At 39.3% G+C, this 14,598-nt stretch overlaps 1 protein-coding gene across 10 annotated transcripts in view; it reads right to left on the bottom strand.

Moving 5' to 3' along the window:
* LOC111265506 (uncharacterized) overlaps window positions 1-14,598 on the bottom strand; it is a 97,154-nt gene that overhangs the window by 30,960 nt on the left and 51,596 nt on the right. For 5 of the 10 annotated variants that reach the window (XM_086970519.1, XM_086970521.1, XM_086970518.1 and 2 more), the window contains exon 2: window positions 8,110-8,213. In XM_086970519.1, coding sequence (XP_086826645.1) covers window positions 8,110-8,166 — 57 coding nt within the window. In that variant the 5' untranslated portion in view covers window positions 8,167-8,213. Of the gene's footprint in view, window positions 1-3,278; window positions 3,415-3,666; window positions 4,090-8,109; window positions 8,214-8,811; window positions 8,897-14,598 lie in introns of those variants that run through there. The other 5 variants (XM_086970522.1, XM_022842247.2, XM_086970516.1 and 2 more) reach the window with 5 other exon arrangements.

The following is a 14,598-nucleotide window of genomic DNA, read 5'->3' as shown; positions in this document are numbered from 1 at the left end:
GATATATTTGGTATGACTTGTTTAATGATATTTTGTCATTAATACATATGTGTTTCAGGATGAGAAATGCGCGCATGTCTATTATACGCGAAGCATTGTGGGCACTCGATTATTTGTTTTGCGGAACATTTTTAGGGTATTTATGGAGTTATCATGGAGGTACAGTGTTCCTGGGTACCACTCAGGTGGTTCAGCAGAAAACGGCTACTAGAAGGATCATGTGGTTGCACCTTGATCGGGTTGTAAAACTCAAAAAAGAAGCAGGATTTCTAGTACCATCGCCTGGTTGTAATACCAGCTAGTACCAGCACAGCAGCTTTTAATAATAGATGGTTTTAAGGAACAACCTGCACGTGATAGGTAAATAACATGACAGCGGACTACAGCAGGTACAATTGTAGTGATGTGTAGACTGCCAGAAAAAATACAGCACGATCCTGGTAGATTTGTGTCTACGAAAGCTCAGGTGAGAACTACAAAGATGGACGTGTGCACAATTAATAGACACAAAAAGATGTACGAAAAGGGATACCTTCGTGCAACAGAACCTGTGTGCTTTGTCCTTAGCAAAACGTTTGATGCCGGGTTGACCGTAGCATCCTCATAACCAACAGTGTTATTTATTCTCAGTAATAAAATACTAAATTACTATGCCACTTGAACAATTACAATCTCTAATACTAAAATTGCGTCATTATTAGACACACACAACGATACCTGACCGATAACCTCGGTTCGTGTATATTACCGGTTATGTCTAAACTGATTCATGTTCAGGGCGACATCAGATACATGGAACCCTCTAGTATATTTCTCGTAAAGGCTACCACATATTTCGATCCTAGTAGTATTATTACACACAAGCGTATAATCAATAGGTTTAACCTTAGTAAGTCGAAAATTCGTTTTCATAGAATCACATAGGCTGTACAGGGTTTGGTATATCGAGAAACGCAGACCTTACCAATTTGGCGTTCTTATCTTGGTCACGCATTTAGAAAGAGACAAATGAATGTGCCATGGAATAGCTCAAATGATTGCTGAAAATCTACCTGTCGTTTTTGTTATCGGGAACCATGGAAACAATGAAAGGATCGATTTATTAGATGCTCACAAATCCGATAGACGATTTGCCCTTAATACCTTAACTAGCGGATACTTCTACCGTAGGTAAATTCTCGTTCCCAGTGGGTTTCTGTGTGATAACTAGAACGACGAGATTCATAAGGGCAGAATGACCAACCACTAATGGCTTACGTCTAATTTAAATACTATCTCACTTGAAGTACTTACTTTACTTGAAGTAGAGTATCGCCCATATGAAGATCAACCTGTTCTCATGCAATGAGCTAAGCAGTGCCTTATGAGTGAAATCGACTATCTGAACTCTATTTTACTAAGTATTTTTTTTCGATCAGCAAGTATATATGGCTAGCATAGAGATGAAGCTAGAACTACTTGAGTGGTTTATTAAGTCGCAGATACCGACGTTAGCTAGGAAGATCCGAATCTTATCTTCGGATTACTATCTACTCCACTCTGCGTTTAGCCCAATACAATGCGTGTAATGAAACTTCAATGACTCCCAGTCTCGTGTTATAGATCGCCAAATGGCGAAAAGCGAGCACTTTATTTTTGAATTTTGTTACATTACCTAAAAATAGCATAATTGCCATTTCCTCGAGTTTAAAGAAGAAACAATTTTAAAGACAGATTTTTTAGTTTTCTTTCCAGCATCTCCTCCTTTATTGACCCTTGCTAATTGAAAAACGTCCGCATTTATTTGGAAACGCAGCACAAGCAGTATTATTAAACCCAAACGTACGTCTACCTTCGTTTATTGCAGAGCACATTAAGACGTAATTTTCTACTGATTGGTAATGAAAATCTATACGTACTTCCTTAAGTAACTCCCAGTTCTTAATTTACCAATTTGTATGTATTCTATACTATGCAATACCACTCAACCCTTAACTGTATGTGTATCATTAAAGCGAACCGACAAATAAATCGATTCTCTTTAATCGATGACAGAAACTTCATCCCGTACATTGTTCACTAGCCTAATACAATTCGCCTTCAACTAATAAATGAGAAATATTAAATTTATTTGAGTTTAATGGAAGCTGTTTTTGCGATGTTACGATACTTTTTTTTTGGTCCAAAGAAAAAAATCTATCCTATTAATGTGAGCAACGTCAACTACGTACAATTGGACCCGATAGCTCAGTCTCAACCTGAGTGCGACCTCGATGCAATACAGACATGTTTCCAAGCTGTTTTGCGATTAATGATATTTTGGGTGTAATAAAATGATTTTTTTCTAGGTTCTGTCTTCGCAACGTTGTACGCGTATATTTTCAAATGTTTGTTATCAAATTTAGACCATTTACGTGGACTACACTGCAAGCCAGGGACAGGTGTAAATATGTGGCATATAAAAAAGAAAGGCCAGCTGACATTTGGTCTAACTTAGATGCTTACTAGCCATGGATTCGGTCACTAGCAGCTTCGAATGGCTAAGTCTGCGAGTGACACTTGTAGGCAAGGCTCGTAGATACGGTTGTGCAAGCCTCTAGGGAGGACGCCGGCTTCGAAGAGGAGAAAGACGAGACTGAGGTGCGCAGAGGGACTTTCCCGACACAGATGAATGGATTCCAAAAATGCCCGACGCCAAAGAAAAAGGTTGCGTGATATGTAAATTTTTCGATAGAATTTTTAAGAAAAAGGAACCCCGAGGAATTTCACCGTATCTGAGATGGTGTAGGGGTGAGCCTCGCTCCTCTCCGGTTTCCTCCTTCATGTCTTCGTTTCTCTTCCCTTTATGGAACTCGCCGAACTGATACTTGGTAAGTAGCAGTTTCCTGGCTCGTGTGTCCCTTGTCAACAGTACAAACGCTAAATGCATAGTTCGCTTGAGTCTTAAACTAGTTTCTGGAGGCAAGCGGTTTTAATGAATGACGAAAAATGTCTGGCCATTTAGAAAGCCATCAACGAAGTGCAGCCGATAGCCTTTTCATGCTCGGCGGCTTCGATGGGCTACACTGTGCTGTGGTGATCGCCGCCCGACAACAAATTTCTTCGCCTGTTAATTTACTGAACTGAATCGTTGCACATAATCGAAAATTTCGGTAATATGTCAGTGACAACTTACTAAACGAAAATATGCGTGATCAAAAAGCACGAGGGGGATTTAATACGGCACTCTTTTGAGAAGACTATCGCCTCCTTTGTCGCGACTACTCTACTACCAGCTTACTAATGGAGTATTAATTTACCCGTGTATGCTTGTAGCCTCGCTTTGATGGATTGTATGCACGACCAATACCACACCACGCAAGATATGTTGACGTGAAAAAGTGCCGCCGGCTCGCCATCAGAATGAAACAAATGAAGTAGCCTCAACAGCTCAATCTGCAGATGAGTACCAATACATAATAGATATAAAAGAGACCGAAAAGAAAATGATACATTGATATCATAATTCGTGGGATATCTAACGTAACTATTTCTTTTAGGTCTTCCCGCGAAAAGCACCAGAAATAAAACATCTCTGGAAATGTATATTATGTTACCTGTGACAGACAATTGCATCCAGGCTAGCAGTAATCACCGGTTAATCAGAAGAACTGATTTTGCCAACTATAATTGAAAAATAATACGTACACGTTATGTTTGCCGTTTCGTGCATCAATAACTTTTTTTATGTAACTGTTGGTGACAGAGTAATCTGAAATTCCCAATTTCGACATCACAAGAACGATTACGACAAGGTCCTTCAACATCAACTTAACGTTTAGAACATGACGCTATAAAATAGCGTCATTACAAGCCACACTATAAAAGCACAGTTATGTAGCAGCATGGGTAGACTTTTGATTCCCAAAAGTAGTCACGAAAGAGAAGTCGCTTCTGGCTATACTGGTCGAAGCGTTCTTTTTTGGCGATTCACGCTAATAGGCCTCTTCATCGTTGCTATCTAGTTTGTTACTGCGGGCAGCGCTAAACGTCATAAACACTCCCAATTGCTTCCGGCGTGGTACTCACTCACAGTTATAAACATGTTCAGCTTGTCGACTTTCCAGAAAAGCTGGATTCAATACAGCATCGAAAACTCTCAAGTAACGGTATCGTTCATAACGAGATAGAAATAGGAAATAGTGGTGACGAAAAATACATCTTACAATAGCCGTGATTCCTATGAAGGGTGAATAAAGCGAGCGTAGTATGTTATCATGACAGCCTACTTAATAGCAGTTTAATAGGTATGGATAGCCAGTTTATTATTACGCAAAGTGAAGATGACACAAAGTCCGCACTCCACTGAGACAAAACTATAATCTAAATAAGAACTTACTGAACTAACGTTAAAATCTCTATTTTGTAGTGCGGTGCAATACTGTAGGGTGTTTTCGAGGGCCGAGCATTATCCTACTTTAATCGTTCAGGTGCTTTTTGAAAAACTAAATTCGAAGCACTGCCGTGTTAGGACTAATTCGAAGAATTGATCAAATGTCGCTGTACGACAACGGTGCGACGGTAATAATTTCGAAAATACGAAGCATTTCTTTATCGAGCATTGTCGTGATTACAGTTGAGAGTTGCATCTCAATATGGGCCGAGCTGAAAACATTCTACGATTCCATCCGCTAGCAAAGGTGAAACAATCCCGCAATGAGTTACCGAGTTGACGGGCAAATTTCATAACATAGATAGGTTGTTCGATATTGCTATTGACATGACAGGTCAACATCAACTTGTGACAAGTATTGATACAAAGCCTCCCCAAAGTCACTCACTGCTTTGAAGCGGAATATCAAGTTTTGTCTATTGCTAATAATATTACGTCTGTTAAGCGTGAGATGAAGAGCAAGTAAGCTCTCACAACAGGAATGATTGGCCTACTGATAATGTGCGACAGATGCTTGATCTACAATGTATTTGTTGTGGATGCAGAAAAAGAACACGAAAAATGAACACAGATGGCAAATTCGGTGTTCGGCAAAATGTTTATGTGTGTGATAATCCTGAAGTATTTCTGAATCCGGTCGGAATTGCCCGTGTTTTAGCCACACAAATAATGCAAGCATAATTTAAACGAATGCAATCGCCGCGCTGTCTCCCGGGAAACCATACGCCTCGTTTAACCTATCGAAGGAACAGACTGGACTCCAATGTACGGGCCTAGAGGTTGACGATTTTTGCTAACCTCACTTTGCTATTGTCAGTCCGCTGTGTCTAACAGCAAACGGGCACCGACATTTCAAAAAATCTTACCCTGCTTCACGATTGGGCCCAATGTAAGTTTCCGTATTTATTGGTCTCCTTTCGTATGGCTGTGTTAATTTAGAATGCATCTATCCATATGCTTGATTCATAGTTCACGTCACTAAAGTTATGAATTTCAAAAAAATAACTCCAATGTACAAGGCTTAAAGCGATTTGCTCACCAATACACGGCTAAGGACGTTTTCTCAATAACAGCGCACAACGAAATAACACACACAGCGTACAAAATATGGCTGTGCTGTTACGGAGTGGCAAACCAGCTTTGTAAATAAATTATCGACTTGAAATCCTGGTTGTGTGTAATCATCACGTTATGCACACAGCTTTAATTTTCCGCTTTGAACACTGACAGAACGGAGGCGGCATGACCCTAATTATAGGTCCCGTAGTCTTCTACCGAACGACGATAGCCCAGGTCGAGAGACGATCAGTCAACGAAAGACTAGGTACAAGAACGAATCAGTGATTAAACGGTACGGGTATTGTGCCTTTGGTCTTCGGACCTTCGAATTTCTGTTAAGCCGATGAAGCTAAAAATAGTAGTAACGGAATTCGCCTTTGACGAAAGCGATGAAGATTCGTTTATGAGGAAAAGAACTCGTCAGTATTGTCGTCTTCTTGCCAAAGCCGTCTCAGTCGGTCCGAACGTTCCGCCCGGCGAGACGAAGCTCGAAATGATCATCAGCAAGCCGGCAACAAAGCTCAGCACCGCGCTCCTGGCGATGCTACGGTAGCCCGTATTACTCCAAAAGCTTCGCAGTTCGACAAGGCGAATCGATCAATATTAAATATTTAGAGGAAGTTTCCTGAGCTCACAGAGCGGCAACGTACTGACATCGGCGTTGGAAACAACATTGGGCTTCAGGTACGATTATGGGCATAGCAAACAAGTGACATCGCTATTGAATAATTCTGAACTACACGACATAATTCGGTTCCTTGACAAAAAGAGAATATTGTTAAAATACAAAACACGAGTATGACTTCTAGCCATGAGCGTACTTGAGTTGGATAAAAAATGGAAACAGTATCCGCCATCTTATACGAGTCATATTTACAGTAATTCAGACCTATCCAGTGATCGACTGATGTTTCAACCATAACAACGGCCTATGACAGCGTTTATTACGGGTGAAATTATTGCCTTCAACTATTGTTGGATTATTTGAAATCGGCACAATGTGCGCGTACCATTGTATTAAGGATTGGATGTAAGTCGTAAGCATGCGGTGAATTTTAAAGCGAATAAAAATGATCCAACTCTGTAATCACAGAATAGATCTTTACGAGCGATTTCTCTACGATGAGTGTTTTTCCAGACTTTGTGGGTGTCACGATGACACCGGTGACAGTAAACGTCTGCAATTCTTAACAATGATCATATATACATTTCGTGTCATATACATGTCATAAGAGAAACTGGTCACTAGCAAAAATGTATTTTTGTCAGAAAACTTATTAATCAGAGTGGAGGTTCATCCGACGCGAAAAGATTAGGTAGGAGCTGGCCTTCGCTTAAATTTTGAAAACGGCGTACTGTTTTTCGCCATGATGAATAAGCTGTTCTATTATAGAAAACTCGTCTTCTTCTGGTATCGAAAATAGCGGATGAATGCTACGACAAACAACCATCAAAATTTTTCTGAATCTGGACACCTTAGTCAACCACATCAGAGTATACTTTAGAGGAAATAGACTTATTGGGTGATGACACGTAGGACCACATACAGCAGTCTACTGTGAATACCTGTATACATTAGTTGAGAACCTTATCTGATCCCAACTGGCCATACATACTTTAGGCTTACACGGAGGATCATGACGTAAATGGTGTATGGTCTTCGTCAGCTGAACTCGGAACTCAAATACCGGCTACATAGTATCTTCGGAGTTCTCAAGGGTAAGCATTTTATGTGTATGTGTAATGTGGTTTATGATGGTGCATGTCCAGAGTCCTTTGGCGGACTTACTCCGAATACGACTTTAATGAGCGATTCATTTTAAGGGGCGATGCGATTACGACTCTGTGAAACCTTTTAGGGCCTGCGCACTGGAGTCACCTCGAACATATTTGAGATCAGAATAGAAAATCAGTACCGTGGAAATCATATGAAATACAAGCTTTGTGACTATTTGAAGTTGAAAAACTACTGAAGCCGTCATGGTAGCTGATGAGGTAATGATCTTTCGGCTGTAAACATGAAAACTCGCAACTTTTTGCTCCGTGGTATTTTTTTTACAAAATTTGTTCTTCACTGACCCTGTCCAGTTGAAAAAAAGCTCGACGAAAATAACGGTATTCATAGGAAAAATTACAACAATAACCGTACACTTCACCGGTAATATGTTGTAATCTCAATAGGACAAAACTGCCTCATCTAAGACAATCGTAGCAGAAAAACGTATAGTTTAGATTTTTCTGATCGCTGCTTTGACAGCTAATTTAGGACAACCTATTGTTTCCAACTCTTCCACTTTTGCGTAGATCGATATAAGTACGATAGATTTTGACTCTTTAACCAGGCGGAGCAACAATACTATCTCGTTTTATTATGAACAACAAATACCGATTTTCTAACTACTCTTCATGAATATTTGCATGTGGATGGCAAAATAACACCTGTATAAAAAATAAATAGTCTATAATTAATGATAAAAATATACAAAGAAGTGTAATTTTTTTACCGTCACAAAACGCCACAAGTGAATTTAATTACCACAAACCGATGTCCGATTATGAATTATGCAAAAAAATATGCTTTAATATTATTCCGCACATGCTGATTATAAAAACATGTGAAATCTTATTCTTATTTTTACCATGCTGAGCCGAACGAGATCTGATGTGAACTGTGAATTCCCAATCATGACGGACATTGATGGCGGTCATACATTCAATTCTCAGTTCCTTGCAATTTCACTTCCTGCAAATGAAAAGTGCATACAATGAGAACGTCGTTAGTGTTAGCCGTTAGAATTTTTGAAAGTTCGCGCCATTATTTTTTTTAAACTAGGGACGAAAGTAATGATAGAAGTAGCTCTAGGCGATACGCTGGGTTATTTCTTCAACAAATATGAACTTCCACAACAATAGTAAGGCCCAGGTGAATTCGAAGCCTGAGTGAAGCTTGAACCACGTCTGTTGGTCCTGTTTAGAGGCAGCGCGCGCGCTAATGGCGACGTAAAGAGGCGGCTCTTTGCCACATAAAAGTACGCCTACAGCTAGGTTACAATAGATCATAAAAGTCACACTATGATACTACTGCTAGGTTGTGTGTGAAAGTGGGAAATATTACGTCATTTGGAATAAGCAAGTAGGCTGACAAAACGGTATTAAGGCTAGACATATGTTTCGACCGAAATATTACTTATCATGAGCACGCTCTAATACTCTCTATAATAATGGTAATAATCGAAATATCCTACTACGCTCCAACTCAATTCAACACTTTTAATTATAATTATAATTATAATAATAATAATAAAATTAATACGATAACAATCGTCGTTTAATCCCATTACCGCGGCTTTGTTTACGAAAGAACCGAAGGTTAGGTATAGGACCAATACACGTGGACACGGTGCGAGAGAGGGTGGTGGTCGCTTCGTGCCAGTCTACTAGAAAGATGTACAAGTTTACGTCCTTCAGAACTAACTGAAATACGTCACAGGAATATACTTTATTTAGTGCATGGAATCGCGTGCGTATAGTTATGCATGTATAAAATGTAGTTACACAGCCTTCCTAGACAAAACTACGCAGTTGTTCGTGGATAATCGGACGCCTATCACGATTACATGTGCATCGAAGCCACTAAGTGGAACAAAAATAGTCGATTCGTCATAGATGACTGCGTACGGCCTCATCGAATTGCACGTCTTTGCTCGTGTCATTCTAAGTGAAAATCCTGTTTTTAGAAATTAAACATAATTACGCCTTATGCCTTGTTATTTTGTTATTCGTCCCTGAACTGCATCAGGACCACATGGAAATGCCCTGTATCATCGCAATTATTAATTCATTGCAAGATTTCATCGTTCATCTATGGGTTCGGATAAATATAGGACCAGAAATAGGCTGCACAGATACCTTATGGAGCAAACGAACCTTGGAAATCGATTTCATTCTAAAGTGATTTTAGTATATATTTACACTGGAAGTTTACGTTATTCCAGCTCTATTGCAGGGATGGGTTAAAGCTTCCTAACAAGCTTAACTGCGGTTCTTTGCATCGCAGCGGTCAGTAGGAAACAAACCTAGTTAGTATGTTCTTCGAGCTTTACGTCTGGTAGTTACGCCATCAGCTGCTACTTAAAATAGCTAGCTTCCAGTCAAAAACAAAGAGTGTTTACGCCCGAATCCGAATCTCGACCTAAAGTTGCGCGGCCTAAAGTTTAACGTCAAAACAAGTTACCCATTGCCCTATCACAGGAAAAAATCTAACTAAACAATTAATTAGTACTCTATTATTCCCTTCTATTATATGGATAATTTGTACGCTCTCTTCGTTTACTTTGTCAAGCCGAATCGGCCTGCATTCGTCGTCTTAAAACGCCCGCTTGTTCACGATTACGATCATTCCAACTTTTACTATTATCCAATTACTTATGAGTATTGCTACTCGACCGCGATTATTATATTGTTGACGTCTTCTCAACTGTTCATCCGAGGAACGACGTATCATGATACATTTTGCTAGCAAGCAACTCTGTTAAGATGTATGGACCGAACGGAACCATCTGACACGGATAGACATTCGGAAGCCCGCACAGAGTAGGTTCGTATTCTCCTAATATTATCGAGAGGGGAATTAAAGAGGGGGGCCACCCCTGAAGTAAACTGACGCTCGCCAAGAAAAATCGAAACGGACAGCCAGTTCTGGGACGAATTGTGAGCAATTGCCGACTCAACGCATCACTCAGAGGTCATGCCGCCATGGTACAATGTGCCACCGCCATTGTCAGTAATACGTGGCTGCTGGTGAGGACAAGGCACCGTTAACGAGTCAATGATATGTCAATGAGAAACTGAGGGTCGACAGCCGGCGGAAACTACCCATAAGTACCCGCCACGCACACCTGACGCGTCATACGGATGATATCTAACGGATCTGTTGCTCCTCTATTCGAAAAGGAGCGGCTGAAGGATCAACTCAGATGATCACACCGTATGCTACACTAAAGAGCAAAATGCTGGAAGAACGTTAAAAACGTACGGATGCAGCCGGAATGGTGAGACAAACAAGTCTGGTTGAAACGAAATCCATTGAGTTGATACTACTCAAACGCAATATTCTTAATTCGAGTTAAGTCGACAGAAACTGCTGCTTCCATGGTTTTTTTTTAACTTGTAGAGACTGCCGCTCCAAATTTTCTCATTAATTCATATGGTAGATTTAAAATCGCTTTTGGCATACGTTCGACGAATTAGTATAAGAGTTCATCATCTCAATATATGAAAACGTTTTACAGATTGTTCATTGGACTAATTATATCACTGGATACCAAAAATTGCTAATATGATGGTCTTTTTTTAAGGGCAACCTGCATTCATCCTCACAAAGGTATTCATTCAAGTCAGCCACGGTAGAAGTATGACTACCTCATTCTGTGTTCATTCTGAACTAAATAACTATTGATTCGAACAATGTTAGCTATTTTTTTCTTGTGTTTACATGAGCCGTTAGGCAGGTCTAAGACGGCAAGTTCAGACCTCTTCAAAGACAAACTTTAGACATGCTGTAGGTCCAGCATATCACAATATCCCAACCTTAAACATATTAAAAAGTAATGCGTCTTCACTAACGACGAGTTGGCATAACAAAGCAAACATCATAATCTTCCATCCTTAATACATTTTTCCAAAGTGGGCACGTTTGGCGTATCGTTGAAAGCTTCCTATTTACTACGTAAGAGGCAAGCATATCCTCTATCATCTTAATCGCCACCTTAATTCATCTTAGTTTACACGTCAGTAATGATCAGGACATCTCTTTTTAGCGTGCGACTTAATATTGATTTTATAACTGATGGTACGCGCTGGCTGCATCGTTCTTCGTACTTTAGCTTTATAAGTTCGCAAATACTCTCTTCTACAAGGATTCTATAAGCCACTTGACAAACTTTTTGCTATCCTCAGCGTTATATAGCAGCCCCTACTCAGTTGCTCTAGGTAACACGGACCTACCAGTTCTCACAAAACGAGAGCTTTGCTTTCATTCTTGCAAACCGTGCTACGGTAATAGAGAAGGTGCCGTACAGAACTACGAGCATACAGCATCAGATCATGTGTAGACATTCTATCACTCTACGAATGTAGACAAATCAGTATCCTTTCGTCTGCAATGAAAAAACAAATGAGTATTGTTTGCCCACTGGTGGCATTTAGAAAGTACTTAGCACATATCATATTTAGTTGTTTTCCAGTACCATTGTTTCACCGTCTACTTCAATTTTCTATTCCAATTCCGCTGCGGCCATGGCGGTCAGAACTTTCAACATGAAACAGGATAAGCGTTTTGATATTTCTCTCGTGATTCAACTACGAACGTCATGCTAACATTAGAGTTCATTTTCTAATGCGTCGTTTCTCAGTTCTCAGAGTAGCCGTATGCGTATACGCAAATTGGTTCTGACCAACTTTGACCGTTGACCTTCTTGGGTCTGGGTTTTATTCATGTCAGGTTCGCCGATGCTCATTATTGTGAGAAAGTAATATCCAAGCAAGCGAAACTCTATGAGCATAGGTGGGCAAGTAGCGAAGGCACGCCAGTCGCCTCGGGTCGATGGCCTAATTCACTTCCCACACCCGAAGGCCCCTCACGGTAGGTGATTAGCATTGCCGCCCCCCACACTGGCTTCCTCCAAAATCTTCTGTTTTTTTGCTTCCAAATCTTTTCCCCTTTCGTGAACTACGATTAATTCATATGAGCAGTTCCTAGTTTGACAGATCGCCTAATATTCTGTTAAAAGACTGCTGGAGCTGTTTCGCTTTGCGAGAACCGTTCCAACAGAACTGCTGGTAGCTGCCCAACCGTGTATTCATAACAAACCTGGATAATGACATGCTATCATGTCTACCGATATGTGCAGTATTTACGTACGATGATACACAATCTAGCGGATGATGATGATGATGATCTAGATGTAAATGTATTACTAGTCATCCGTATATTTATTTGTACTTAAGAGTGTTAGTAAATTTCTCGAAATTTTCTAAAATTGATGAATCTTGTTCTGCTTTTATAGCATCAACAAATGGGCCTAATCAGAAAGATAAGCGGACCAGGTATGTCTGACAGAATGGTAGTATGTTTGCGACATCTCTGTCGTAAGTTGCTTCTCTAAGTTAGTCTGTGAATTGTCTCGAAGCTCTATGAATATGTAGCAACGCACGATTAAGGAAAACCACTTAAATCGATATGTTATCACGTATTAGAGTCGAGGATGAGTTTTCTGATTACTATAATTAAACATAATAACACACTTAACAAAGGAATAAATATAAATTGTCGAAACAAAACAGAAGTCTAATAACCCCCCCTCATGAGGTACGATTGTATCGTTTAACTATAACACTTATATCCTATGTGTATGCTGCCGTTTCGAATAACGTCATGCTCTACGTCGGAAACTAAAAAAATAGACGCCAAAGGCTCATATATATATATATATAACAACACCTCTTAATTCACTTCATACAGTGTGTCAGTGGGCTCTATACAACGCAGATTAACGCAATATTATGGCACTATGGGTAAGTTTATCGATGAGGCGTGGTTGACATCTAGAAGACACCGTTATCAAAAAAAAAAATCGAAGTGTGTATATGATTCTAAACAGCCCCCAGCCGATGTTGGGATTATGTACCATTACGGAGTATATAAAATACTAGATTAATTGATTTGGGCATTTCTATATGAAATTATCGAAATTATTAGTGGCTGAAATGCTTTGTTAGAAAGAAGCTGTTTTAGAAAAAAACAAAGCTGTCTTGGAGTATGAGAGAATGAATTCAAATAAATCCTTCGAGAGCTGAATACCCCTTGTAAATAGTCAAAATGAATAGCTAAAAGCTACATTACAGAGAACTGGAGAACCTTCAGGACTAGTACATACTTTTTATATATATATACTATAATTATTTTCCAGCGGAAACCAAAAGTATCTGACTATTCTAATGTTATTTAGTGTGCGCTCCTTCGTTCACTTGGTCACTGATAAATACTCACTAAAAAATTTCTCGTGTCGATCGTTCTCAAACGATTTTTCAGATGCCAATTGTTCATTCTCAGAATTTATCTTGATGTGTCACAACGTTTATGCACAGCTATCGAAAGCATTCATCGAACTATCACCTAAGGGACAGCTCTGCAAGTTCGAGCCTATGATTCCTTAAAAGGATAGCAAATGGAGGCGAGTTGTTCCGCACACAGTGACGACGGCGCTACGAGCAGAATTTGTCACTTCTTTGTCCCTATTATGATATTATTATTATTATGATAGCAGGCGGATTTTATAAATAATTCTGAGTTTACAATTTTTTTTTTTGGATTTTGCCTCTCTTTGTTGTCGATGATAATTAGCGAATATGATTTTTTTCGACTTGTTGTTTCTAACTATCTCTTAATAACACTCTGGTCCCGTATGTTGAAAAATGTCTCCTACTCAGCAGTGGTACACGCCAGTGCAAGAAATTGAGTCCTCAAAAATGTTTTCCTTTTTCTACTACGTTGGTATGAATAATATGTCGCTTTATATAATTGCTTTCATATATATACACACGCACATATATATATATATATATATATATATACTTAATTCGATTTATAAATAATAATATGTGAATAACTAAGCCTATAATTGATTACAGCGGTTTATGCAGGAAAAAAGAACAAACTTTATCCATTGTCAACCTCTGACATCAAGAAATTAGTTTCCAGTGTCGAATTTAAGCTACATTTCGAAATTAAGAAAAAAAGAATTGTTTCTTTAAATTTTTTATTTATTAAAGCACATCATTTACAGTACTAATGGGAAACGCCTTGTTGTGAGTGATACATATATTTGTATGTATGTATGTATGTATGTATATATATAGATTCTGTGAGTATATTTGTTTGTATATAACGTAATAAATAGATTAGTACGCAGGTCATCCTTTCACTGCTCCACCTTCTCATCTTTGGTACGTATGCACACATGTTACATAACGGGTCCCGATACCGGCGGCACGTCTCTGTTTTGGCTTCAAGCAAACATCGTAGTTGTTTTATTCGTTCTATACTTTAAAAGAATTAGATAGCCAGT

Source organism: Varroa jacobsoni, unplaced genomic scaffold (genome assembly GCF_002532875.2).
Source record: "Varroa jacobsoni isolate VJ856 unplaced genomic scaffold, vjacob_1.0 scaffold_977, whole genome shotgun sequence".
Classification (NCBI taxonomy): domain Eukaryota; kingdom Metazoa; phylum Arthropoda; class Arachnida; order Mesostigmata; family Varroidae; genus Varroa; species Varroa jacobsoni.
This window is presented reverse-complemented; position numbering and strand designations above follow the sequence as displayed.